General features: G+C 46.6%; 1 protein-coding gene across 1 annotated transcript in view; it reads left to right on the top strand.

The window, feature by feature from the left end:
* Positions 1-14,025, top strand: part of LOC310664549 (cytochrome P450 2W1-like) — a 29,530-nt gene extending 15,505 nt beyond the window's left edge. The window contains exons 5-13 of the mRNA XM_083413858.1: positions 1,577-1,739; positions 4,070-4,219; positions 4,326-4,483; positions 6,496-6,672; positions 9,029-9,170; positions 9,896-10,080; positions 10,959-11,100; positions 12,607-13,435; positions 13,810-14,025. Of these exons, the coding sequence (XP_083269984.1) occupies positions 1,577-1,739; positions 4,070-4,219; positions 4,326-4,483; positions 6,496-6,672; positions 9,029-9,170; positions 9,896-10,080; positions 10,959-11,100; positions 12,607-12,788 (1,299 nt within the window). The 3' untranslated portion in view covers positions 12,789-13,435; positions 13,810-14,025. The remainder of the gene's footprint in view (positions 1-1,576; positions 1,740-4,069; positions 4,220-4,325; positions 4,484-6,495; positions 6,673-9,028; positions 9,171-9,895; positions 10,081-10,958; positions 11,101-12,606; positions 13,436-13,809) is intronic.
* The last annotated feature ends 12,405 nt before the right edge of the window (positions 14,026-26,430 follow it).

Below are 26,430 nucleotides of genomic sequence, written 5' to 3'. Positions count from 1 at the left end.
CCTCACAGAACTACAATTCCCAGAGTTCCCCCCTTCTCCGAATTTCTACCACCACCACCATTCTTGTAGCATTGCTGTGCTTTGGCTAGACTAAAAAAGAGATGAAAGATGGAAAGCAAACCATCGACATGCCCTGCCTCGTTGTAAAGTTCAACACAAAGGCAAAGAACAGTTGTGTGGTGATGTTAACAAAATCTGCTCCTTTTGCCTTATGGGGTATCCAAGAGCCTGTATACGAGGCTCGGTAGGAGAAATAACAGAGGCCAACCAGAGAATATTGAGAAGCCAAGCGGCTAGTAAGCCTGATCTTTATTGAACTGTTGCAACAGGGTCCTCACTCACCACACGCAGGAGGGAGGAGGAACCCAGAACAATGGTGCGCAAGCCCTTCCATAGACTTTTGAAATTGCCCACCCTGTAGCTCAAGAACACTCCCCAAAACATCATACATACCGCACAGAAGGAGGCAGTCTACAACAGAAATCCTGTCTACCAGGATACCTGACAATGGCCAGATTCTTTTGTGATGGTAAATACTTTAATTCCTGAATCCAGGTCACAGGCTCGCCCTATTCATACACAAAGATGCCCTAAAGACAGGTAAGCAAAAGACAATAGAGAGGCTTTTCCATTTCCTTCCTCCTTGCAGAGAAACATTTGAGGTCAATTTGGGAGAATCAGAATGGTTTCAGGATTGTTCTCCTGTACGATTTCAGACACGCGGTTTACATACTTATGTATATGTTTGCCTTGTAAATTTATGAACATTTAAATTATATATTTGAGACCTTAAGTTCTTATAACAGTGGCAATAAGGTGTTTTATATTTGCTTGGGCTTCTTCCCCCCACCCGAAGTGGCACCAAAGAATGATTATGAACGGAGATAAACTTTATTTCATCTTCACAGGAAGCTTCCATTCATCTTGCCGTATTGATTTTCTCATGTTCCGACAAGGCAGTGGATCCCCCTCCCCCTCACTGGAATAGTGGAAGGGCGGGGGGGGGGGCAAGAATGGACTATTGCAACCCTATTTCCATTCTCCAAGAGCCACACAACTGCAGAACTGTTGCACAACAGAATGCTTTTCACCACTTGGAAAAGTTGAAGAGTTTAGCTCTTGCATCCTCCTCTGGCAGCCTGCAGCACTGCATGTGAAATTTTTCAGCTTTCAAATTCCAAAAATGAGAGGCGCTGAAAAGTTGTAAAATGACTTGGGAATTCAAAAGATATTTTGGTTAAATTAAAATAATTTAGTTTCCCTTAGTAAGTAAAATGGATGTAAAATTGCATAGAAATAATTAAAAACAATTGCCAAATACTTGCAGCTCCCTCCCAAGGGAGTCTCTCCCACTGTCGAACAGCTCTTACTTTAAGAAAGTTCTTCCTGGTGACTTAAAATAAACAACTTATATAAAAGAAAGTAATATGCAACGATCTATTAGAGTGTAATAGCATGCTATAGAATTAACTCTTGAAACATCGACAAACAGAAATTCACTCTCAACAATTGCAATAAATCATTACTTAAATTATAATCAAGAAAAACGTAACAGCAAGCTCATCTTCTCTTCCAGCTTTCAGAAAAATATGGCCCAGTCTTCACGGTCTATTTAGGTTTCCAGAAGTTTTTGGTGCTGACTGGCTACGAGGCTGTGAAAGAGGCGCTTACGAGCAAAGGCAATGAATTCATAAACAGGCCTCCACTCCCAATATTCCAGCAGATGCAGAATGGACACGGTAAGAGCAACATGGGAAGAATACTTTCTGATGCATATTGTTCTTAAACGGTGCTGCAAGGGCAGCTGAAGGAAGGCAGGGAGAAGCACTAGAATTTGGGTGCTCTTAAAGGTCAGAATTTGTGTCTGTTCCTTTTAATTAGTTGTATCACAGAGTTTGAATTATGCTTTTGAATTATGGTGCTGGAGGAGACTCTTGAGAGTCCCATGGACTGCAAGAAGATCAAACCTCTCCATTCTGAAGGAAATCAGCCCTGAGTGCTCACTGGAAGGACAGATCCTGAAGCTGAGGCTCCAATACTTTGGCCACCTCATGAGAAGAGAAGACTCCCTGGAAAAGACCCTGATTTTGGGAAAGATGGAGAACACAAGGAGAAGGGGACGACAGAGGACAAGATGGTTGGACAGTGTTCTCGAAGCTACCAGCATGAGTCTGACCAAACTGCGGGAGGCAGTGGAAGACAGAAGTGCCTGGCGTGCTCTGGTCCATGGGGTCACGAAGAGTCGGACACGACTAAACGACTAAACAACAATATCACAGAGCTGGCCCCCACAGAGCTGCAATTCCCAGCACCCTTAAAGAGCTACATTTCCCAGGATTCTTTAGGGGTGGTGGAAATGTGCTTTGAATGTATGGCGTATATGCAGCTCATGTCCCATATCTGAAGGAGTACCGAAACCTGCCTAATTTTTCGGATCCTTTGCCAAAGCCCTGCTCCATGCGTCTGTGCGTTCCAGTGTGAGGTAGCTGGCTACTTGGGAGAAGGTCTTCTCTGCAGCCACGCCTCACATGTGGAATTTTCTCTCCAGACATGTTCTACTTTGCTAGCATTTGCGGGGGTGGGGTGAAGGAAGAAGAAGCCAAGTGGAGAGAGGGGCAGAAAGTGGGGAGCAAGAGGGTCTTCTCCCTTCCTGATTAACTCACTTGCTTTCCCAGAGTGGGTGTGAGAGAACAAGGGAGGTGCCTTGCATGTGTTTATGTGAGAAAGAGCTGTGGGTCTATGTGCATGTGTGTATATTTATACACACACACACACACACTTGCCTGCTTGTTCCCAGGGGCATCTGATGGGACCCTCTAGAGAGCCACTTGCCGGACTAGATGAATCCTTTGATCTTATCCAGCAAGACCCTCTTAGGTCTTCATGTTCTGATCACTTAAGCTCCCACAGAACTATTACTTGGATTCGATAACTCCCCCGAAAATTCTTCTTTGTGTCTTTCGTTTGTTAATACCCTCAAAGAATACATTTTTTCCTTAAAATCAACAACTCCCCTCTAACCTATCAAAAAGGATGTTTTTGGTTCAACCTTGCATACGGAGATCTAATTTTCCTGCTTACCCAGCAGCATACCTTCCTGGGTGTATTGGCTCGGGCTGATGGGAGATGTAGTCCACAACCTCTAAAAGGGCACCATATTGGCAAAGGCTGCAGCAGAGCAGAAGGAGCTGGGTAGAACGAAGCAATGCATCAGTCTTACAGCTTCTGTGGCCACTTCCTGGTGCCTTGGTAGGACTTCATGAAGAGCATGCCTCAGTTATTGCTTCCTGCTCCTGAGTTTTTTTTCACCGACAAAAGGCTTTGTGCTGGTTGGCAGTGGAGGCTGGTTCATTTGGAAAGATGGCGCACTGCCCTACCAACCTCAGCCAGCCTCCACTTGCATCCAATCACTGCCTGTCATCTTTCTCCTCCTCTTCTTCAGTCTCAGTGCTGCCCTTACAGAACTCAGCAGGGAGGAAGATGGGGGCAAATCTTGAATTAGTTGGCTCTTCGAGTCATCAGCTCGGGTGCCACCTACTCTTAGCCTCCCTGCCTTCAGGGTCAGACTTTGGGCTCTCACATTTCAGCGGCGCCCTGTGCGACACTAAAATTCAGCGACCCCTGCCTCTTGCACTCTGTTCTACAGCATTGTTGTGGTGCCCAGTGCAGCTGCACCAGTCACTCTACCCTAAAACCACCTCTGCTGTCCTCCACCCTACTAGTCGCATTGGGCACCATCCAGCACTGCTGCTAGGTGTGTGTTGGGGCTGCTGCTGATCTGCGGTTCAGCTTAGGCTTGGTACTGCGCCTGCTGCTGAGGGATGAGTGTGGAAGGTCAACTAGACCGTGGCAACTAGGCAGTGGCACCTGCAGCCTGGCTGAGAAGGGTCTTTTCCAGAGTGGGAGCTTCCAGGGGTAGGATATGCCATACGTTCAACTCCCCCCCCCCCCCACATGTGTTAGAGCCAGAGGTAAGAATATTTCCAGACAGGTGGGTTGGGATCCCAGTCCACACAGCTTCTTGTGGAAGAAAACTTCATCCTTGTGTTTCCTGGGTTGTGTTCCTCAGGTGTAATTTTCTCTGATGGGGAACTTTGGAAAGCCACACGTCGATACACCTTGGCCAGCTTGCGGGATCTCGGGATGGGCAAAAAACGGATAGAGGGAAAGATTCAAGAAGAGCTGCAATTCCTGGTTGAGCTGATCGAGTCTTTTAAAGGTGATGCATTTTTTTGCACTTTTATTGCTCCTTTTCTATGCCTGCCATCTGGCAAGTGCCACTGTGTTTATTCTCCATTCTTTTCTTCTTCTTTTATGTTTTAAAGGTGAACCCTTTCCACTGAAGACATTAACTTTAGCTGCAACAAACATCACCTATGGCATGGTGTTTGGAGACAGGTTTGACTATGCCGACGAGACTTTTCTCACTCTGTTAAAACACATGGATGACGTGGTGGTCCACCTGGGAGAACCACAGCTGCAGGTAGGCGATCCTTCCTGCATCTTCCATTGCAAAAATAATCCAGACTTGGCTGGTGGTTTTAGAAACTCCACATGCTGGCCAGTGGAAAAAGGTGCCGTGCCTTAGAAACTGGTTTGATGCAGTCTAGAATCCCGCAGATTTGTCAGGTACAGTGGTACCTCTGGTTAAGTACTTAATTCGTTCTGGAGGTCTGTACTTAACCTGAAACTGTTCTTAACCTGAAGCACCACTTTAGCTAATGGGGCCTCCTGCTGCCGCTGCACCACCGGAGCACGATTTCTGATCTCATCCTGAAGCAAAGTTCTTAACCTGAGGTAATATTTCTGGGTTAGCGGAGTCTGTAGCATATGTAACCTGAAGCGTATGTAACCCGAGGTACCGCTGTGTACACTAATCATTTTGTAGCAGTAAAACCACAACCAAGTGTGCTTTGTAAACACACCACAGGCAAAGCAACAATGTGATGGGCACTTAGATATCAACAACTTTTATTATTATATATGTTGACATCATGCCTTTCCCCCAGACTGGGACTCAAGGTGCCTTACAACCAAATTAAAAGATCATCGATAAAATACAAAAAGCTAATGACATTTAAAAGACAACCATTAAAAAGTAATGAAATTCAAACAGCATTAAAGCAAGCATGAATAAACTGCTTCTGGCGCATGGAACAATGTGATGAGTGCCAGTGTGCGTGCAAATGCTGTTTACCTTCCTGCCGCAGCGATACCTATTTTATCTACTTGTGCTGGTGTGCTTTCGAACTGCTAGGTTGGCAGGAGCTGGGACAGAGCAACGGAGCTCACACTGTCACGGGGATTCGAACTGCCAACCTTACGATCGGCAAGCCCCAAACGCTTGGTGGTTTAGACCACAGTGCCCCCTGCAGAGCAGCTGTACGAAGCTGGCTTTACTCTCCAAGTGGAAAACTGGAACTGTCCTTGAGTCAGGCTGGAAAGAAATGTTTTTATTTGAAGCCAAAATGAGTTTGGGCTCCCATCATCTCTCTCTCCCCGCTCTCCTTACTGAGCGGGGGCCTAGCCTGTAGGTTCCCGCCAACCCATCTACAAACATCAGTTTGTCCTGGAAGTCTTTGCAGCCCTCCCACGCAGATCCTGTTGCACAGTGCGTAGCTGGTGTTTAAATTAAAACCACATGTAAACGGAGCGAAGCCTTTTAAGGCTGGGATTAAGCCACTGTTGCTCCACCCATCAATAACCTTTCAAGCCCCAAATCTGAAAGTCTTTGTGAGGGTTCTCCTCACCATTCCCCCCCCCCACTTGCCCTGCCCTATCCCTCCCTTCAAGGGACACTAAAACGCTTCGGGTCACTGGGAAAGGAATGGAGGACAGAAGGCAAATCTGTGGTGCTAAGCTCACGCTATCTCTCCAAAATGTCAGATTCCAATGAGGCATTCCCATAGCCTTTCAAACGATTCCCCTAATTCAGTCTCTATCGCATAGCATGCCACTTTCAGGAACGCCACCAAGGTGACTCAAAGGCCCGTTGCACAAACCCAACGGGAAGAAATGGGAGTTGTGCAAGAGCACACTATCTGGCACAGAATTACTGTCACAATCTTTCTTGCATGCAATCTTTACTTGACTTTTCATTTACAGTGGTGCCTCGCAAGACAAAAAGAATCCGTTCCGTGAGTCTTTTCGTCTTGTGGTTTTTTCGTCTTGCGAAGCAAGCCCATTAGCGGATTAGCGCTATTAGCGCTATTGGCAGTTTAAGGGCTATTAACGGCTATTAAAGGCTTAAGGGATTAGCGGTTTAGCTGCTAAAAGGCTATTAGCAGCTTAGCGCTTTAGAAAAAGGGGTTGGGGAGCGGGGAAAAAACTCAAAAATTTTCGTCATTTTCGTCTTGCGAAGCAAGCCCATAGGGAAATTCGTCTTGCGAAGCGCCTCTGAAAACGGAAAACCCTTTCGTCTTGCGGGTTTTCCGTCTTGCGAGGCATTCGTCTTGCGGGGCACCACTGTACTTCTCTTTTTGGGTTCTTCTCTAGGTATACAATGTCTATCCGTTCCTTGGATTCCTTTTAAAACCCCACAAGATGATCTTGGACACAATGGAAAAGACCCGTGTCATTCTGAGGGAATACCTTGCAACAGGCAAGAAGAGTATCAATGAGAACCTCTTACAAAACTTCTACGACTATATGCTAACCAAGCAACAGTCAGAGGTATATCTATCTATCTATCTATCTATCTATCTATCTATCTATCATCTATCTAGATATAAGGCCAACTTTTCCAGTGCTTATTTGGCGCTTGGTGGGGTGTTTGTGTGTATCTGCATGTCTGTTCCCCAGTAAGTTATGTGCAGAGGATAAATCATGTCCCTAAACAGTGCATTAGCTGAGTTTGAAAGTGGTACAAAATTCAGGGAAAGGGACAGAAGTGGGCAATCCCAACCATGATGCTGAGTAAGTCTCAGAACAGCCTGCCAAGGTTAGCCGGTGGGCCAATGAGAGAATGGCTAGAGTGACAAATGAGAAATTGTTTATTTGCTTGTTGAGAAGATTCAGTATTTATTTTCCCAGGGCAGTTGTTGGTCAAGGAAACATATTAGCAGCAAATTCATCAGCTAAGATGACAACCCTAGTGGTCCCGAGCCCTAAAGAAGTTAGATTAGCCTCAGCCAGAGCCAGGGCCTTTTCAACTCTGGCTCCGGCCTGGTGGAACGCTCTGTCTCATGAGACCAGGGCCCTGCGGGATCTGATTTCTTTCCGCAGGGCCGGTAAGACAGAGTTGTTCCGCCTGGCCTTTGGCTTGGAGCCAATTTGATTCCCTCCCCCCCCTTTCTTTTTCCTTTTTCCTTTCTCCTCCTGTGATGAGGCTGCATTTTAACATTTTAATGTTTCAATATTTTAATGTTGTATTTTAATCTTGTTTTTAAGTTGTATTCATTCAACTTGTTTTTATTATTGCTTGTTAGCCGCCCTGAGCCCAGCCTTGGCTGGGGAGGGCGGGGTATAAATAAAAATTATTATTATTATTATAAGATAACCTTTTGGCTTATTTTCCATTCCTTGCCTTGAGAAGCAGATTTTGCCATTCTGTGGTTCATCGGTTCTGCTGTTTTACTGTGTTGTGATATTGTTGCACATCACCCCAATCTCTGAACATTGCAAGTTTCATGGGGTTCCAGGCACACTTACCCAGGGTTCGTGTTTCCTTCTGGCAGTGAGGCATCTTTTTCTGTCTCATTCACATCATAGCAACCCTAATTCTCTCTAAACTCTGGCTGTATATGTTGAGGGAGAGAGGGGCCCCTTCTGTTTGCCATCTTAGACAGAGTCCCTGGATCCTTTGTTCTTCCTAATGGCTCATTAGCCAGGGTATCACCTCATGAGGAAGTTAACCTGGCTTAATTAGCTCTTAACACTTGGCTTAATTAAAGGATTAGAGGTGTCTAACACACAGCTTAATGCACACTGGCTTAATCTATACGGGTCTGGCACCTAGTCTTAACATCAAGCCCTGATGAAATTCTAACTCCTGCTAGACCCAGAAATTTAGGGTGTCTAACACCCACAAACTCATAACAGTATTTCCCTGTTAGCCACTTTGAGCTTTGTGTCCTGGCTCTAACCCTGGTTGAAAAACTCAAGCTTGGAGCATGGTTCGTTCCATAATATTTAATAATAATAATATTAATTTATTATTTATACCCCGCCCATCTGGCTGGGCTTCCCCAGCCACTCTGGGCGGCTTCCAAAAAAAATATTAAAATACTATAATACATCAAACATTAAAAGCTTCCCTAAACAGGGCTGCCTTCAGCATGATATGTAGGCAAAGCATGGCTAATAATAATAATAATGATAATAATAATTTAATTTATACCCCACCTATCTGGGCGGTTTACAGCATATCTAAAAACATCAACCATCAAACATCAAAAACCTCCCGATACCAGGCTGTCTTCAGATGTCTTCTAAAAGTTGTGCAATTCTTTATCTCCTTGACATCTGAAAGGAGGGCATTCCACAGGGAGGGCGCCACTACCGAGAAGGCTAAGCAAGCTTGATCCAACAAACAAACATGCCTCCTGTTCTATGGGAATGGAGCAGGCACAACTTCAGCGCAGCAGCAGCAGCTGGCACCAAAGCCGGCATGTGACTCAGGGGCAGCGCAGCCAGGGAGATGGAGGAAGGAACACAGCAGAGCACTGAGAGACTGCACTGCTGAGACCCTCCCCAGAAACTGATTCCTTGTCTGTAACATAATGAAGGAGCAGGCCCACACCTTTGTTATATATCTTTAGGTGCCAGGCAAAAACATTTCTCTTCAACCAGGAATTCGACTGATTAACATTCTGTGGCTTTTTAAATGTGTTGGTGTGTATGTGTGTGTGCTATTTGTTTGTTTTTGTTTTATTATGTTCTCATTTTGTATTTTTCTGCTGGAAACCGCCCAGGGATCTTTGGATTAAGGGCAGTATACAAAATTCTTGCTGTTGTTGTTTTGTTTTGCTTTGTTTTGTTTAAATATAAATAAACCACAGCATTTGCACCTTGCTCTTCTTACTCCAAGGAAAGGAGCAAAGACAAGAACTTGTTCCACGACACCAACATTGTGGCAGCAGTCTTTGACCTGGTCCTAGCTGGGACAGAGACCACAGGCACCACACTGCAGTGGGCTATCCTGCTGATGATGAAATACCCCGATATTCAACGTAAGCCATACTTTTGTCTTTCAAAGTTGGACAGTGTTGCATTCTGATTTTTACCATGCACCAGCCAAACTCTCGTCGCCGTGACAAAGATGCACTGGGAGGGATGAATAAAAGGAGAGGTCCTATTGTGGACTGCGGTTTGAGTAGATCACAGGAAGCAAAGAGTAGGAATAAATGGGAAGATGTGGAAAGGGGAGTCCCCCAAGGATCAGTATTGGGACCTGTGGTTTTTAACTTGTTCATGAACTATCTAGAGCAGGGGTCAGCAACCTAAGGCCCATGGGCCACAAACAGCCCATGGGGGTCGTTTAACCGGCCCATGGACCTCTGCTGCCCACTCCTGCAGCCAATGGGAAGCTGCGCATGCCTCCTCCGCGCCAGAAGGAGCACCGGAAATAGCGTTCGCTCGCGCGCACACACACAGAGTCTCTGGCCCACCGGGGCGTCTGTGGGACCATGAACTGGCCCAAGCCACAAAAACTTTGCTGACCCCTGATGTAGAGTTAAGGGGGATCTGTGAAGTGGCCAAGTTTGCTGACGATACTAAATTGTTGAGGGTCATTAAACCAAAAAGAAATTGCGAAGAGCTGCAAGGGGGCCTCTCCAAACTATGTGAATGAGTGATAAAGCAGCCATTGCAAGTATAAAAGCCTGTGTTAAGTTGTTGCGTTCATACCTGGTTCCACCTCTTTTTTTATAATAACTGTCAGAGAACTCCATTTCAGGGCAGGCACGAGAGGAAATCGAAAGGGTGATTGGGCTGGAACGCCCGCCCACCTCTGAAGACAGGAAGCAGCTGCCCTTCAACAACGCCATAGTCCACGAGGTGCAGAGGTTTGCCAGTATCCTGCAGCAGTTCCCCCGCTGCACCGCAGTGGACACTTGCTTCCGCGGCTACTTCATTCCCAAGGTAGGAAGCTTGCCCTGCTGGTCCGGCCAAGTGGGCAAGGTAGGCCGGGAGTGCGCCGTGTCTGAAAGAGGACGTCTGGCGTCAAAGCTGACCTCCGAGGCTGCGTTCAGGCAGCACGTTCCTCTTTCCTGATCTTCCCTGACCTGTCAATTTCCATGTTTCGTGTGATCATTCACACAATGTCAAGTGGGGTCTAGCAGAAGCTTAGCACTCATTACCACAATAATGGTGTCCAGGGGGGAAATCCCGTTGCAACCCGATTAGCTCAGAAAGGTGTGCTTGTTTGTGTTGGAATCTCACGTAATTGGAATTTCCTGACATTTAAGCTTTAGTGCAGCATGGGAGTATATCAGTCAAAAAGGCCCAGTTCTGTAATGCAGCAGGAACTGCAGAGCAAAAGGGTTGTTAGAACTCAGTACAGAAGCACTAGCATTATAACCCAGAAAACAAATGCAATAAACTGCATGTCTGAATGCAGGCTGAAAAAGGAAGTTGTCTAAGGCCTTCCCTGTGTTCCTGCTGTGGCTTTTCCTTCCTTGAGAACTTGAGAGGCAATGTGGAGTAGTGGTTAGAGTGTCAGGATAAGACCTGGGAGACTAGAGTTCAAATCCTCACTTGGCCTTGAAGATCAATAAGAGGCTTTGAGGCAGTCATTATTTCTCAGCTGAAGCTGATAAAAGAGAGACAACCAGGTATGCCACCTTGAGCTGTTTGGCAGAATGGTGGGATTATAAATGGAATAAATGATAATAATAATAATAATAATAATAATAATAATAATAATAATAATAATAATAAAAAAGCTGTGGGCAATGGAATGCCTTCCCTCCGATTCCCCCCCCCCCCATTTAACAATGTAAACTCTGCTTGCCTCCCAGGGCACACCCGTGATCCCCTCTCTCACCTCCGTGCTGTATGACAAGACCCAGTGGGAAACCCCCACCCAGTTTAACCCCAACCACTTTCTGGATGCCGAGGGGAACTTTGTGAAGAGGGACGCCTTCCTGCCCTTCACTATAGGTAACACAAATTCTTCCTGCAGGCAAAGATGGTGCTTGATGACGACCACCCTGTCTTCCAAGGGTATAGCTATGCTCTGCCTCCACCGTCAGAGGCCTTGTGTCTCTGACTACCCATTGCTGGGAATCGCAGGTGGGCAGAGCGCTGTTGTGCTCCTATCCAGATCGCAGGCTTCCCACTGGGGCATCTGGTTGGCTGCTGCGAGAACAGGTTGCTGGACCAGGTGGGCCATGGGCTCGTGTTCTTACACAACAGGCAGATTCGCCTCCACTCAGTCAGTTCTAGGCATGAGACATGGAGACCACCTGGGAGTGTCGTGTATGTGACCTGGCTTTATTATGCACATGAGATGAGATCAGCTTCTTGCGGCCCCAGACACAGCCCTTGAGGACCAACAGGACCACAGCTAGCTAGGAGAGCAAGTGGCTGATTTGGTCTGAGTGGCTGAACCTCAGAAAGCTCCAAGGATGGCAGTGGAGTTGACCTGCACTCATATCCTCCCCTGGGCCTGGCTATCCACCCAGAGCTCTGTCCCCTCTTGTCAAGGTCTTTAAAGGGGCAGTCTGCACACCTGCAGCTTTGGGCCGCATCGCCACTCTGCCAAGGGTACCTGTGTGCGTTGCCAGGCAGGGATGGAGAACAAGGGTCTCTCAGTGGTTCTTCTGAAGGTTCCCTGCCAGGGGTGACTGGCTTGGAGCTGGAGGCTGCTAGGTCCTGCCTCAGTGTCAGAGTCTGTGCCACTTCCCACATCACAGCCCCTCTTGGCTCCCCAGGACTTAGGGCACCTTCTTATTATCAGTGCTCCAGTCACTGGGTCCCAGCGACACTCCCTTGGAGTATTAAGACAGGGCATGCACTCACCAAATAATTGATAATGTTGTGCTCAACCGTAGTCTCCTAGGGTTCAGTTTCCTGGAAACTAAAGTCCATGGAGACTGTGGTGTCTTTAGGATGTATGGTTTTATTTACACGTATATGTAACCTGAGCAATGGATGGAAGGGTCTTGCAGCATTAACACACCAGCCGGTCTTACCTCCCCCTTAGGGGTCCAGGGGATTCCCCCAACTCAGGTTTGGGTTCAGCACAGAGCAAGATGTGCCTCTGTTTCTTTGGCTTCCAGCATCAGTCCAAGTCACACACACAACTCTCCCATACACAGCACCTCCCCTGCCTTGGCCTTGTCGTTCTCCATCCTTGGATGAGAGTGCCATCCAGCCAGGTGAGGTGGGAAAAGCTCCACTCATTTGTCTCTATGACAACCTCTTGTGAATGGACATGTGAATGGTGGCACTTAACTGGCCGACTAAGACCGCTACAGTAACAAAGCAACCAGGTTGGCTGATTGACCAGGTTCTTTCCCAAGTTTGGAACTGACCCATGGGTATCATCCGGACTACCACTGCCCCGCCCCGCAAAAGAACTTACAAAAATAATATTGCAAACTGTTGGACTCTTGCTTCTATTTGCTGTTTTCATTGAAAGTCCAAACCACTGGTTTGTTGCAGGCCGTAGGAATTGTCCCGGAGAAAGCCTGGCCTTGATGGAGATCTTCTTGTTCTTTGTTGGGTTGCTCCAAAGGTTTACGTTTTGTCCTCCTCCTGGAAAGACCGTTTCAGATTTGGACCTCACCGCCGAAGTCACCTTCACACTGAGGCCCCAAGCTTACTCTACCTGTGCTGTGCACTGAAAGGGGAACAGCTTGTCCCAGTGGAAGTGTTATTTTGTCTCATTTGCCCAGGTGAATGTTCAGAATGTGGGAGATTACAATATGCACACCTGCTAGTTAGTGCTTACTAACTTACAGCACATGCTTGGAATTATATTCTGTACCTTCTGTCCAAGAGTGTTCTGCTTATGCTTTCCCCCGCAGCTGCATGGAACAACACATGTATCAGGCCTATGAATATGTAAGTAAAACATTCTAAACTTGCTTTAAAAAAAATATCTTTATTGAAAGTTCAAAAAGTACATAATTATATGTGCACTAAACACACTGAGACGTAAATAAAAGAGAGAAAAAGAGAAAGAAACAACCCATGTAGAAGGGAAAATGAAGGCGGGAGGGGAAAACCCAAAACTGTACTTTATAAGGTTGTTAATGTACTTCACCAGATCTTCACCTATTATAATATTTGTAAGAATGGATTCTAAATATCATTTGATTTCTCCATAGCAAGTCTGCATTTATATGCAAGTTCATATGTTGAGAGTTTGTATAAGTCTTCAATCCAATTGTAGAAGGGAGCTGCATTTTCAATTTTTCCAGTTCATCAGGATCAGTCTTTTTGTTGTGGTAAGGGCACGGAGAGACCACTCATATTGTCCTTTTGTAAGGTTCCATGTAGTGGGACGCGGGTGGTGCTGTGGGTAAAACCTCAGTGCCTAGGACTTGCCGATCGTCAGGTCGGCGGTTCATATCCCCACGGCAGGGTGCGCTCCCGTTGCTCGGTCCCAGCGCCTGCCAACCTAGCAGTTCGAAAGCACCCCCGGGTGCAAGTAGATAAATAGGGACCGCTTACTAGCGGGAAGGTAAACGGCGTTTCCATGTGCTGCGCTGGCTCGCCAGATGCAGCTTGTCACGCTGGCCACGTGACCCGGAAGTGTCTTCGGACAGCGCTGGCCCCCAGCCTCTTAAGCGAGATGGGCGCGCAACCCCAGAGTCAGACACAACTGGCCCGTACGGGCAGGGGTACCTTTACCTTTTTAAGGTTCCATGTGCTAGGTATATCATTCAAGAGGATATTTTGCTCTGTAAATGTTAGGTTGTTTCGTACAGTTCTGTTAATAGTTTTAGTTACCTTCTGCTTGGAATTATATTCTGTACTTTATATCCAAGAGTGTTCTGCTTGTGCTTTTCCTTGCCGCTGCATGAAACAACACACGTATCAGGCATATGAATATGTAAGTAAAGCATTCTAAACTTGCTTAGTAGTGTGTGGTTTGTTCCTTGAAAAAGGGATAGAAAGAAGAGAACATTGTAAATGGGATAAGAAGGGTCAAACAAACTATATTCCTAATGCTTCACAGTGCTGCTTAACTTTTGTGAGTTTAATATTTTTCCTACTGGGGGCTCTCTTGCGTGCAGGCCTTTTGTTTCGAATCCAGGCACATAGCTGATTCTTTAGTTGTTCACCCACACAGTGGGTCCACAGGGATTAATAAATTTCTTTCCTGACACAGAAGTCATTATCCTGAGACAATAACCCTTGTCTGTACAGAGAGGGGATTCTTGGAATTGGTGCTTCAGAAACATACCGGCTCTCTTGGATTATCTACAGGTCACAGCTTTCTTTTCCTTTATGGAGTGATGAACTCCAACCAGCAGAGGGGACATCCATCCTTTGTTCCTCGTGCCCAGAGCCTTCCTGCCCACTTCCTGTTCTCTTCAAACTCCTGTTCTAAATCTCCTTTTCTGTGCAGCCTTCAACCTAACCTCCGAGGGTTATTTCCCGTTGATGCTAAAACTGCACCTGCACTCCACCATTTCAGGCTGCTACATCACTCTTTGTAACTGGTGGTCCTCAGGGCTGGACCTGAGACCTGCATGCCAGGGACCTTCTGCCTTGCCTGGGGAAAGTGAGAAAAGGGCTGTGTGTGCACACTATACAGTGGACGCTCGGGTTGCGAACATGGTCCGTGTGGGAGGCACATCCACAACCTGCAGCATTCGCAACCCGCAGCGTTGCGTCTGCGCACATGCGGGTTGTGATTCGGCGCTTCTGTGCGTGCGCAAAGTGTGATTTAGTGTTTATGCACAAGCACCGAAACCCGGAAGTAACCTGTTCCGGTACTTCTGGGTTCGGCACAGTGCGCAACCCAAAAACGTGCAACCCAAAGCATCTGTAACCCAAGGTATGACTGTACATGGAAACCACATTCCTTTTTTTAAAATTAACATATAGAACGCATACATTTACATTTACATTTACACAATACATATACACAACATACTATCTTATTTTCATAGCATAAAACATACCTACATTACTCTATATAATACCTACCTATACTATACATAGCAGCATACCTACACACCTACCCCACATGGACACCCACCAAGTGACTTGACTTCCAGCCGTTCTTGTTATTTTATTTTTCCAATTAGCTTAAATGCATTTCTCTAATTTCTTTAATCTCTTCTATCTTACCAAACTGCGGGTGGCAGTGGAAGACAGAAGTGCCTGGCGTGCTCTGGTCCATGGGGTCACGAAGAGTCGGACACGACTGAACGACTAAACAAACAAACATCTTAATTTTACTCTCCTTTCACTCTAATCATTTTCTGGATTCACTCAATATCTGTCAAAGGTTCTACTTTTTCCACATAGATTTTGATGTATTCCTTAAAGATAGCACACTCCTTATTCACTTTTTGTACCATATCTCCTCTTATCCTCCCTGTTAATTCGGCAATATAAAAGTATTCCATCATTTTAGATAGCCAGTCTGTTTTAGTTGGGACGCTGCTGCTTGTCAATTAATAACCTTTCCGCCATAGTCACATACATAAATATTGGTCTGACTGTTTATTTATTTCCTCTCACATGATATCTAGGAGAAAGAATTCTGGGTTTTTTTCCAAATGAAAATTAATTGTATTGATTGTTATTGTTTTATGGATTGTTTTACCACATTCCTGGCACATTCTTCCCCTCAAAGAATCCCAGGCCCTGTAGTTTACCATGCTCAGAGTTACGATACCCAGCAATCCTCAATGAACTGCAGTTCCCAGAATCCTTTTGAGAGCGGAAAGTGCACTGAATGTGCTTTAAATATATAGTGTGTGCACAGCCTTAAGGGTCCACAGATATCAGTTTGGATTAGGAGTGGGGCCTTGTCAGAAAATCTGAAGCATCTACACTGGCTGCGCATCTGCTGTTGAACTAGATTCAAAGTCCTTGCATTAATTTACAAAGCTCTGAACAGCTGAAGTCCAGGCTACCTTAGTGATCACTTGAACCCTTACATCTCAGCTCGATCACAGAGGACATCTGCCGGAGCATCTCCTGTCCTTCCCCAAGTTGGTGAGGCTCAATTGACCACAAAGATGACCAGTTGTGTCATTGATCCAGTCTGGTGGAACTCCTTGCCAATAGAGATTCAGCGGGCACCTTCTGTGCCAACTTTTAATACATCTTTCCATAACAGTTAGCTGATTTGTAAATGTGGCTTTTTATCCAGTTTTTATTGTATGGTGTTACCGGAAAAATCCGAGGGCTCCCTTGGACAAAAAGTAAAGACACCAACCAAAGTAAATTGGAGCAAATCAGCAGCCTGTAGGCTTGGCCTTTATTGAACTGTTGCAGCAGGGTGTTCCCCTCACTTGCAGGAGAGAGGAAAGACACAGAAAATGGTGTGCATGACCTTATAAAAACTTTTGAAATTCCCATCCCCTAGGTCAAGCCCACCCCCAGAAACATCATGCATACATTACAGAAAGGAGGGGTTGAGGGAGGAGTTGTGGTGGTAACCTGAGTGTCCTGTCACCTGGCTGGTTCCTCCTTTCCCCCCCCCTCCCCATGAGTACTTCCCAGGTGACAAAGGGGAGCTTGCAGTTTCCTGCCCCCTGAGGGGAAATCCAATCACTGTTCTTTTGTTATAGTCCGTGTTGAATCCACTCCTGTATGCAGTCTGTAGTGTAGTTGATGGCCTTCTGTCTAGGACCATCAGGGTTGGCATAGCAACTGGGCAGGGCTCCTGTGGATGTGCTGCTATGCTCAAGGGATTATGGTGGCCTGTATATCAAACCTTCCCCATTTTGTAGTCCTTCCTTCATGGAGTAAAATAAAAGTGGAACAGTGCAAATCTGATGTATGGTTGATTTTCTATGAATTTATAACAGAAGTGTAGCGTATGTAGTGTGTGAGTGTGAGTGTGTGTGAAGTCTGTACAAACAGAATGATGGGGGGGTGTTTCCTGCTACAATGGTTTCATGTATAATTGTTGTAAACTGCTCCATATTTTCTTAAATGAATAGTGGAATACAGTCATACCTCGGGTTACAGCCGCTTCAGGTTGTGTGTTTTTTGGGTTATGGACCGCCAAAACCCGGAAGCACTGGAACGGGTTACTTCTGGGTTTCGGCAGTCGCTCATGCGCAGAAGTGCCGAATCACAACCCGCGCGTGCGCAGACACGCCGCTTCGGGTTGCGAACGCTGCGGGTTGTGAACATGCATCAAGCACAGATAACGTTCGCAACCTGAGCATCCACTGTACAAAAATTTTCATAACTAAATAAGATCCGAAGTTCCCAAGAGGAGACTATAGACATCTGCAGGAGGGTTTTATAATATTGTTTTATGCAATGGTTTTAATCATTCAAGACACACACACGGTACTAAGTGGAGCAACAGTTGCATTTTAAGTACACATTTTTTCTGTGCAAAGCACTGTATACCCTTTATGTTTGTGCATGCACCGTGGTGACTGTATGTCATTTATTGCATGACCATAATCTGTAACATCATAACATTGGGGGGGGGGGAAATAGACAGTCCTTGCTGGTCCTTTCCAACCCTACCACTCTGGTTATAAATGTTCCTGCCACAATCTTCTTTGTTTATCTGGTGCTTCCTTGCCTGTTTCACTCTGCTGCCACCTCGTGCCCACCTTAGGTTACAGCCATCCAGTTCCCTGTCTACTCTCTGCTTCCACCTATTGACTTATTCATTCAACAGGAGCTAATTTCTCCCAAATGGTTTGCTGTAAAAAAAGGGGAGATCATGGATAGAAGCCAGCCAGCAAGCAGGAACATACCGCTGCAAAATGCAAGTTATCATGCATGAGTGCGTCACCGGGTCAGAGGCTTCCTTCCTGAAGAAAGATTCGATCCTCATATGAAACAGCTGCATATTCCTGTATTCCAGGGGGTTGGACTAGATGATCCTCAGAGGCCTCCACGTTGGGGGTCTAGGCTCCCAGCTGGATTCCCCCAACCCGGCTCCCATCACTCCCAGGGAAAGATGGCAGCTTCAGATCCACAGGCAAAGGACTCAGCTTGCCCCATCATATGGGTTTACTGGGAGGAAAAGGATGTCCATGTAAACGTCTGCCTAGAAACAGGGCCTGCAAGTCACGCACGTCTCAGCTGAAGATTACTGGGAGGCCCTGCCATTGCTCTAGACCTTGGATCAGGCTTGATCTGGGGCTGAGGAGGCAGGAACCTCGGATGAGACTGAGTAGGGGGCCATCTCTGACCTCAAGTGTGGGGCAAGTGGACGTGCTTTGGATAAAACAGCCTCACAGTCCTAATGAGGACCCTGCCAGACTTAATTAGGTCCACGGGTGGGAGAGGCTCCCCACCACTGACCTACTGCAAGCCACTGAGACATCTCCCAGTATATCCCAGTCTACCTTCTGTTTGGTCCTGCTTCGTGAGTCTCAAAGACCAGCAATGAACTCAGGCTCGGGTCCCCAGTCCCTTGTCTCGTTAGCCCAAACAGAGGAAGCATCTTTTGTCACAAAGATGCGAGACTTGCTGGAACCTCACATGCAAATGCACGACTCTGCAAGATGCAGAACAGGCTAGTCCTGCTGCTCTCCGCTGCAATTTCGTCCCCTTCTCTCAGGTTGCTACAAGGCACCTGCAATGTGTCCTTTCGCCATCAGCCATTGAGCACAGAAGGGCGTGTTTTAATACGGCTGGTGGTGGCAGCAGCCCTATAGCAAAAGTCTGGCTACAGAGGCCAAGTCTTAGCTCAGCAGCTTTTAGCATCGCTCGGGCATGTGATGCTTAAATGAGAATGATTCATGGCCCTGTGAGTTCATTGGGAGTAGCTTGTGTGCCCTAGGGTGGCTCTGCCACCTTTTCCCCAGTGCTAGAGTGGTTGCAAAGCACCATTCACCTGAGGGATGCAGCTGTTTTGCATTTTCTTTAATTGCAAGTGCTTATTCTGCAGCCTTCAAATGCTCCCTCCTCCACAAAGAACCCCCCCTCCCCCCCAAAAAAAATTGGAGACAGTCTCTGAAAATTTTGCATGCCTGTTCTTACATTTTCTCAAAACATATTTTACCTGTTCCACCTTCAGGTTGCTCGCAATATTAGCCACCTTAGGTGCAAACTCCCTGGGGACCTGGGTGCTTGCGCGCACACAAAATTCCCCATGAAGGGGCCAGGCACCCACAAATTTTGGTGCCAGGGCCATGCATCCTGCATGGCACCCACGGCTCCGGGCACCCACGGTTGCTGGGCCATGCTGGCACTAGGGCAGAAGAGTGCTGTGCAGAGTTTGTTTAAATGACATTAGACACCTGGAACTGAATTGGCTGAATTATATCCCTGCCAGCAAGCATCTCATCTGATAATAACATTTTGCATAAAGAGAAGCTGCAACATCTGTGTTGGTTTAGGGGTGCCTTCAGAAGAAGAAGAAGAGTTTGGATTTGATATCCCGCCTTTCACTCCCCTTCAGGAGTCTCAAAGCGGCTAACATTCTCCTTTCCCTTCCTCCCCCACAACAAACACTCTGTGAGGTGAGTGAGGCTGAGAGACTCCAGAGAAGTGTGACTAGCCCAAGGTCACCCAGCAGCTGCATGTGGAGGAGCGGGGAAGCGAACCCGGTTCCCCAGATTACGAGACTACCGCTCTTAACCACTACACCACACTGGCTCAGAACAAATGTGCCTTCCTCTGGACCCTGTGCATTAATGCACATGTGGCACACGGTCTTTGTTCTTTAAAAAAAGGTCGTCAGAAATCTCACCTGAGGTGTAGGGCTAAGAGGACGCAACACCGATAACTGACCTGGGATTTGACGTGATGGGTGGTATGTCTGTTGTGTAAACTGCAAAGCTGGGACAAAGTAGGGCTCCTGCTTTAGGGGAAAACCTCAGGTTTGGGGGTGAAATGTGGCCCTCCAGGCATCTCTCTGGCCCTCAGGACTGCCCCCTGGGCTCACCCCCTGCTCAGCCACATCTTCTCTTGCCTGGAATTGGTCCTTAAACTCGTGCCTCTTGCTTGGAAGACTGAGAAGGGTGTCTGTGGAAAACAGCACACTATATAAATTTGTTGCTTTGCTCGCTTTTGCCTGTGGCCCCCGGAAGGCGGCACAGAAGGGAAGGGGGCCCTCAAGCTGAGAAATGTCCCTCACCCCTGCTGTAGGTGGGAAAAACTCCAGTTGATTTCTTTTTACATATGCCAGTCTTCTGCTTGTAACAGAATCCAATTACAGTGGTGCCTCGCAAGACGAAAAGAATCCGTTCAGTGAGTCTCTTCGTCTAGCGGTTTTTTTGTCTTGTGAAGCAAGCCCATTAGCGCTATTAGCGGTTTAGCGGCTATTAGCGGCTATTAAAGGCTTCAGGGATTAGCGGATTAGCTGCTAAAAGGCTATTAGCAGTTTAGTGCCTTAGAAAAAGGGGGTGGGGAGCGGGAAAAAAAACCCAGGAATCGCAAGACATTTTTGTCTTGCGAAGCAAGCCCATAGCAAATTTGTCCTGCGAAGCACCTCCAAAACGGAAAACTCTTTCGTCTAGTGGGTTTTCCGTCTTGCGATGCATTCGTCTTGCGGGGCACCACTGTACTTGACAGTTTGTTTGCTTATTGCATGTACATTCCACCTTTTCCTCCAAGGAGCTCAAGGTGGCGTACGTGATTCTCCCTCATTTAAGCTCCACAACAGCCCTTTGAGGTAGGTTCGGCTGAGAGGCAGTGACTGGCCTATGTTCACACAGAGAGCTTTACAGCTGGGTGGGGATTTGAACTCTGGTCTCTCCCAGGTCCCAATCCGATGCTCTAATGTTTCTCAAACTTAAGTCTCCAGTTGTTGTTGGACTACAACTCCCATAATCCCTGACCACTGATCCTGCTAGCTAGGAATGATGGGATTTGTAGTCCAACAACAGCCAGAGACCCAAGTTTGAGAAACACTGCTCTAACCACTAACCACCACATTGGCTTTCATATTTTTCACGACCGCCTGGCTGGGCGAACAGAGGTTTCCAGAGCAGCAAAATATCACTAAGGCCTCTCTCTTTCCTGCTTTGCATAGGGATCTCTGCAACCCCTCCTGCTTCTTGTGACTCCCAACGGCAAGAAGAGGCAGATAACCTTTCCCACCCTGTGATTGACGTAAGTTAGACGGGAGCTGCAAATTCAGCGATAACATGATTTCTCGAGAAACTGCCGCCTGTGGCTACTGGCATCAAAGATGCACCATTTCCAAACAGCAGGGGGTTAATGATAATCGAACAGAGTCAAAGTCCATTTCCTGCCTGTACGACAATTAGTCTGAGCTTTGAATGAGTGCATTCTGGCCTCCCAAATCTTCTTGGAGGAATGGTGGAATATGCATGTGAAGAATAACTTGTTTGCATATAACTATCATGTCAGGGATTCTTTAGCTATGATGTCTGCATTTGCAGAGGGATGGACTAGAAGACCCCTAGGGTCCCTTCCCATTCTACAGTTCTATGAGTGGTAATAGAAGAAGAAGAAGCGTTTGGATTTGATATCCCACTTTATCACTACCCAAAGGAGTCTCAAAGCGGCTAACAGTCTCCTTTTCCTTCCTCCCCCACAACAAACACTCTGTGAGGTGAGTGGGGCTGAGAGACTTCAGAGAAGTGTGACTAGCCCAAAGTCACCCAGCAGCTGCATGTGGAGGAGAGGGGAAGCGAACCCGGTTCACCAGATTACGAATCCACTGCTCTTAACCACTACACCACACTGGCTCTAAATAGTAATAGTAGTAGTAGTAGTAGTAGTAATAATAATAATAATAATAATTTATTTATATCCCGCCCTCCCCAGCCGAAGCCGGGCTCAGAGCAGCTAACAACCATAAAAGTAACACAACATTCTAAAATCAATTCATTTTAAAATCAATTCAGAATCAAATTAATGGCAACCATTGGGCTAGAGTTCCGTGAGGATTACCAAAGGAGGGGGTCAGACTGTGCCCTGGCCAAAGGCCTGGTGGAACAGCTCCGTCTTGCAGGCCCTGCGGAAAGATGTCAAGCCCTGCAGGGCCCTAGTCTCTTGTGACATAGCATTCCACCAGATCAGGGCCACAATTGCTGGCAAAGAAGGGCAGAGATGTTTGTATGTGTATATTCTTAAGCAGGCACTGCTTTAAAGACACAGATGTTCAGACAGTGGAAGGGAGCTATCGTCTTGTTTCGTTATTGCTCTTCTTATGTAATTTGTATTTTTATGCCACGAACAGCCCTGAGATCTTTGGATGAAGGGCAGTGTACAAATTTAGTAAACAAGACAAAACTGAAGCTATTCAGTTTATTACATTTTATATACAACGCTCCCCCCCAAAACAGCTCAGACTCTCCTTCTCTTCTGTTTGGTCCTCACAACAGCCCTGTGAGGTAGGTTACCCTGAGAGGCAGTGACTGGTCCCCAAAGTCGCCCCGTGAGCTTCATGGCTGGGGGGAGGCATTTGAACCCTGGTCTCAAAGGTCCCAGTCCGACGGCACTCTTAACCATGACACAGGTTAGAGTTGGACTCAAACTCCCATCCTCGCTGATCATGAATCAGGCTGGCTGAAGCTGATGGGAGTTGGGATCACCTAGCGACACCCATGAATGAATGAATGAATGAATGAAGAGCTGCTCGATTAACGTCAAACTCACCCAATGCCACATCACCTCCATGCTGCCTGACCTTTGCCACAGACAGCTGCTGGTGCAAATACTCATGGCAGATCAGTGAGTTGATGTCCCAACACTTTATTTATTAAATATTAGCTGGATTCTCTCTCACACATCATTGATTTATTGGGTTTTGGGGGGGAGGGTTCCCCACCCCCATGTTCATAACCCTGTTTTGCACCACAGGTCCATCGCCCTTCCCCATTGGTCATGCTGGCAGGGGCAGAAGGAATTATAGAGTCTTAAGAGTTGGAAGGGAGCCTGTGGATCATCTAGTCCAGGCTCCCTCAACCTCGGCCCTCCAGATGTTTTTGGGCCTACAACTCCCATGATCCCTAGCTAGCAGGACCATTGGTCAGGGATGATGGGAATTGTAGTCTCAAAACATCTGGAGGGCCGAGGTTGAGGCAGCCTGATCTAGTCCAACCTCCTGCAATGCAGGAAAATGCAGCTGTCCCATGCAGGGATCTAACTAGCAGTCTCTCTCTTTTTTAAAAAAATAGTTTTTATTAGGAATTTTCACATAACAATTTATCAAAAACATATTATCCTCATTCCCCCCCTAATTCCCCCCCCCCCAAGAAAAACTCACCCTCCCACCCTCACCGGACTTCCCTCAGCTCCTCTATCTGGTTTTTCAACACATGTTGTTCTCTGCATATTATAAAATTGTAAAGATCCTTAAATGATCTGTCTGTATGTTGCCAGTGATAAATTTGTGATTGTTTATTCAAAACCTGCCAAGGAGTCCAAGTCCAGTTTCTTTAAATACTTTGTAAAAGGTTCCCATTCTTCTTTTAAGTCACAGTTGTCCTTATCACGCAATTTGTTCCACATAGTCCATCAGTTTCCCTTGCCAGTTCTTTTGTCAGGGTTTCTTCGTTCTTCCGTCCTTGTGCTATTAAGACTCTTACCGCCGTTGTCGCATACATGAATATGTTCTTCAGTTTCCTTGGCAGGTCTTTTCCTACAATCCCTAACAAAAATGCTTCAGGCTTTTTTACAAATGTTAATTGGAACATTTTCTTCAATTCATTGTATATCATTTCCCAGAATTTTTTAGGGATCTAACTAGCAGTCTAGGCATCATCAACACCACACTCTAACCAATGGATGAAGTTGGAGCCCTAAACACCTGGAGGGCACAAGGTTGGAGAAGATAACATCTCTGATCTTCTGTGCTTCATAGCTGTGAATTGCTAGACGGCTCCAAGTTTCTTTTTGCATCCCAACTGATTGGAAAGAGGAGAATCGGCTAATGGGGCGGACAAACTGGCCTCCTCCAGATGTTTAACCCCCATTAGCTCCAGTTAGCACAGAGCAGGGACTGAGAGTAGCTGCAGACTCAAACATCTGGAGGGTTCTAAGTTGAGGTCAAAGGCATGGATAGAGTTGGAAGGGACCCCGAGGGTCATCTAGTCCAACCCCCTGCAATGCAGGAATTTTTTGCCCAACATGGGACTAGAACCCATGGCCCTGAGATTACGAGTCTCTTGCTCTACTGACTGAGCTATGCAGGTGGGGAACTTATTTAGGAGACCAAGGTTTAAATCTCCGCTTGGCCATGAAGCTCACTGGTTAACCTTGGGGGCCAGCCCCTGTCTGTCAGCCTAACCTACCTCGCAGGGTGGTTGTGTGGATTAAATGAGGCTAAGAACCATGCCTGCCACCCCGAGCTCTTTGGTGAAAAAGGTGGGGGAGAAATGCAATGATTAAAATAAATAACCACGAACCCCTCTCTCGGTATCAGTGATTCTCAAGCTTTTTCCCTCAGCCACACTTTCAGAATAAAAATCTGCTTGCGCCACTCCAGTTTTTTATTGAAAAAAAAATAAAGAAGCAACTTCAGCAGTTGATTGATTTATAACATAGAACACAACTACTGTATAATATGATCATGGGACGTCCAGTAAGTATAAAACAGCACAACTGCATAAAAACACGAATCATTCCCAAAATATAATATTGATTGTCCCTTGACTCTCCCCTCCGTAATTGCCGTCCTCTCCTGCCACACCAGTGTGGCGCATCACACCCTGTGAGAACCACTGGTCTATGTGCTTCTGCCGCCTAAGAGTTTTGAAAGACCTTATAACCCAATTCCGTGCTTCCCCTTTGAGGGCACAATTGGACCAGCTGACAGCCCACCTGATCCACACTTGCAAATGCACCTCTCCTTAAGTAGGAAGCTGCATAGCACGGGGGGGGGGGGGCTCCAGTCCCACCTGAAAGGGTTGTTGTAAGTCTTGCAGCCAAAGCAATGCACACCAGGTGCTTAGGACAAACACAAATGCTCTCCCAGTGCTCAATCTCGTGATTAATAGTATCGGTCATGCACAGAAACAAACGAGAGGTGGGCGGGTTTCAGGAGTTGCAAAAACAATCTTTCAGCAGAGCCCAGTTTGGCTCCTGGCTCTCAAAAAAATGCATCTTTAATTCATTTCCTGGACGCAAGCGGTTTCGGTGACTCACCCGCTTGGTGCCGGCCTGTGTGGTAGGTCTGACTCAGCTGAAGTGGACCAGAACAGGGGCGGGCAGAAGATCATACTAGCTAAATCAGCCATTGCCAACCTCATGGTCGCCAGATCTTTTGGACTACAAATCCCATCAGCTTTAGGCAGCATGGCCATGTTGGCTGGGGCCCGTGGTTGCAGTCCAAAACATCTGGAAGGTACCTGGTTGAAGTAAATCGTTGTTCTTCAGACTTGGGTCCTCAGATGTAAGCGGACTACAATGCCTATCATCCACAGCCGGCTTAGCCCAATGGTCAAGGATGATGGGAGCTGTGGTCCACCCACATCTGGGGACCCAAGGTTGAAGAATATGGGAGTAGATTGTGTGCATGCATGCACAGACTGCTTTAGAGCATGCGATGTTTGTGTGCCTGCATGTGCACATGCTGAGGATTTCCAAATATTGTGCTCTTCATAGGAGTGGGGAGAAAGCGGTCAAGGGAGATGCACACTCACAGAATCAGGGCACCAGGAGGGTCATCTAGTCCAACCCGCTGCAATGCAGGAATCTTTTTGCCCACCATGAGGCTCGAACCCACAACCCTGAGATTAAGAGCCTCATGCTCTACCAACGGAGCTACCTCCTCCTTCCCCTCTCTGTCCTGATGGGGCTGAGGGACAGGGAGGAAAACTATGAACACAACTCCCAGTCATGCAGAGCAGCAGGCTTGTGTGTGCCCATCATCATAAATACTTAACCCATCAAAGCAATATATTCTGTTGCCTGGGAAATGCTCGCACCAGGAACAGCAGGAGGTGGTGAACTATTTGGTAAATTGTACAAATTTCACCCTGGAGCAATTGTATCCTGCAGTTGCAAATACCTAAGTAGGCAGAGGGCCTTCTCGGTAGTGGCACCTGCCCTGTATCAGATGTTAAGGAAATAAACAATTATCTGGCTTTTAGAAGACATTTGACGGCGGCCCTGTTTAGGGAAGTTTTTAATGTCTGATGTTTTACTGTATTTTTAATATTTTGTTGGAAGCTACCCAGATGGGCAGGGTATAAATAATAGATAACTACGACTACTATGTACTACTACTACTAAAGGCTTCTAGATTGGGGTGTTGTTTTTTTAAATGAACAAATAGGGAAAATCTTTCGATTTAGAATTGATGTACTGTGTACTGCAATTAATTTTTGCTTGTCTATCTCGTCCCTGGGATTCTTTCCATAGGATGGCGTGAAATGCATCTGGAACACAGAACGCTCATAA

Source organism: Podarcis tiliguerta (genome assembly GCF_965153285.1).
Source record: "Podarcis tiliguerta genome assembly, chromosome: 14".
NCBI classification, from domain to species: domain Eukaryota; kingdom Metazoa; phylum Chordata; class Lepidosauria; order Squamata; family Lacertidae; genus Podarcis; species Podarcis tiliguerta.
Note: the sequence above shows the minus strand (reverse complement) of the source record. Positions and strands in the feature narration are given on the sequence as shown.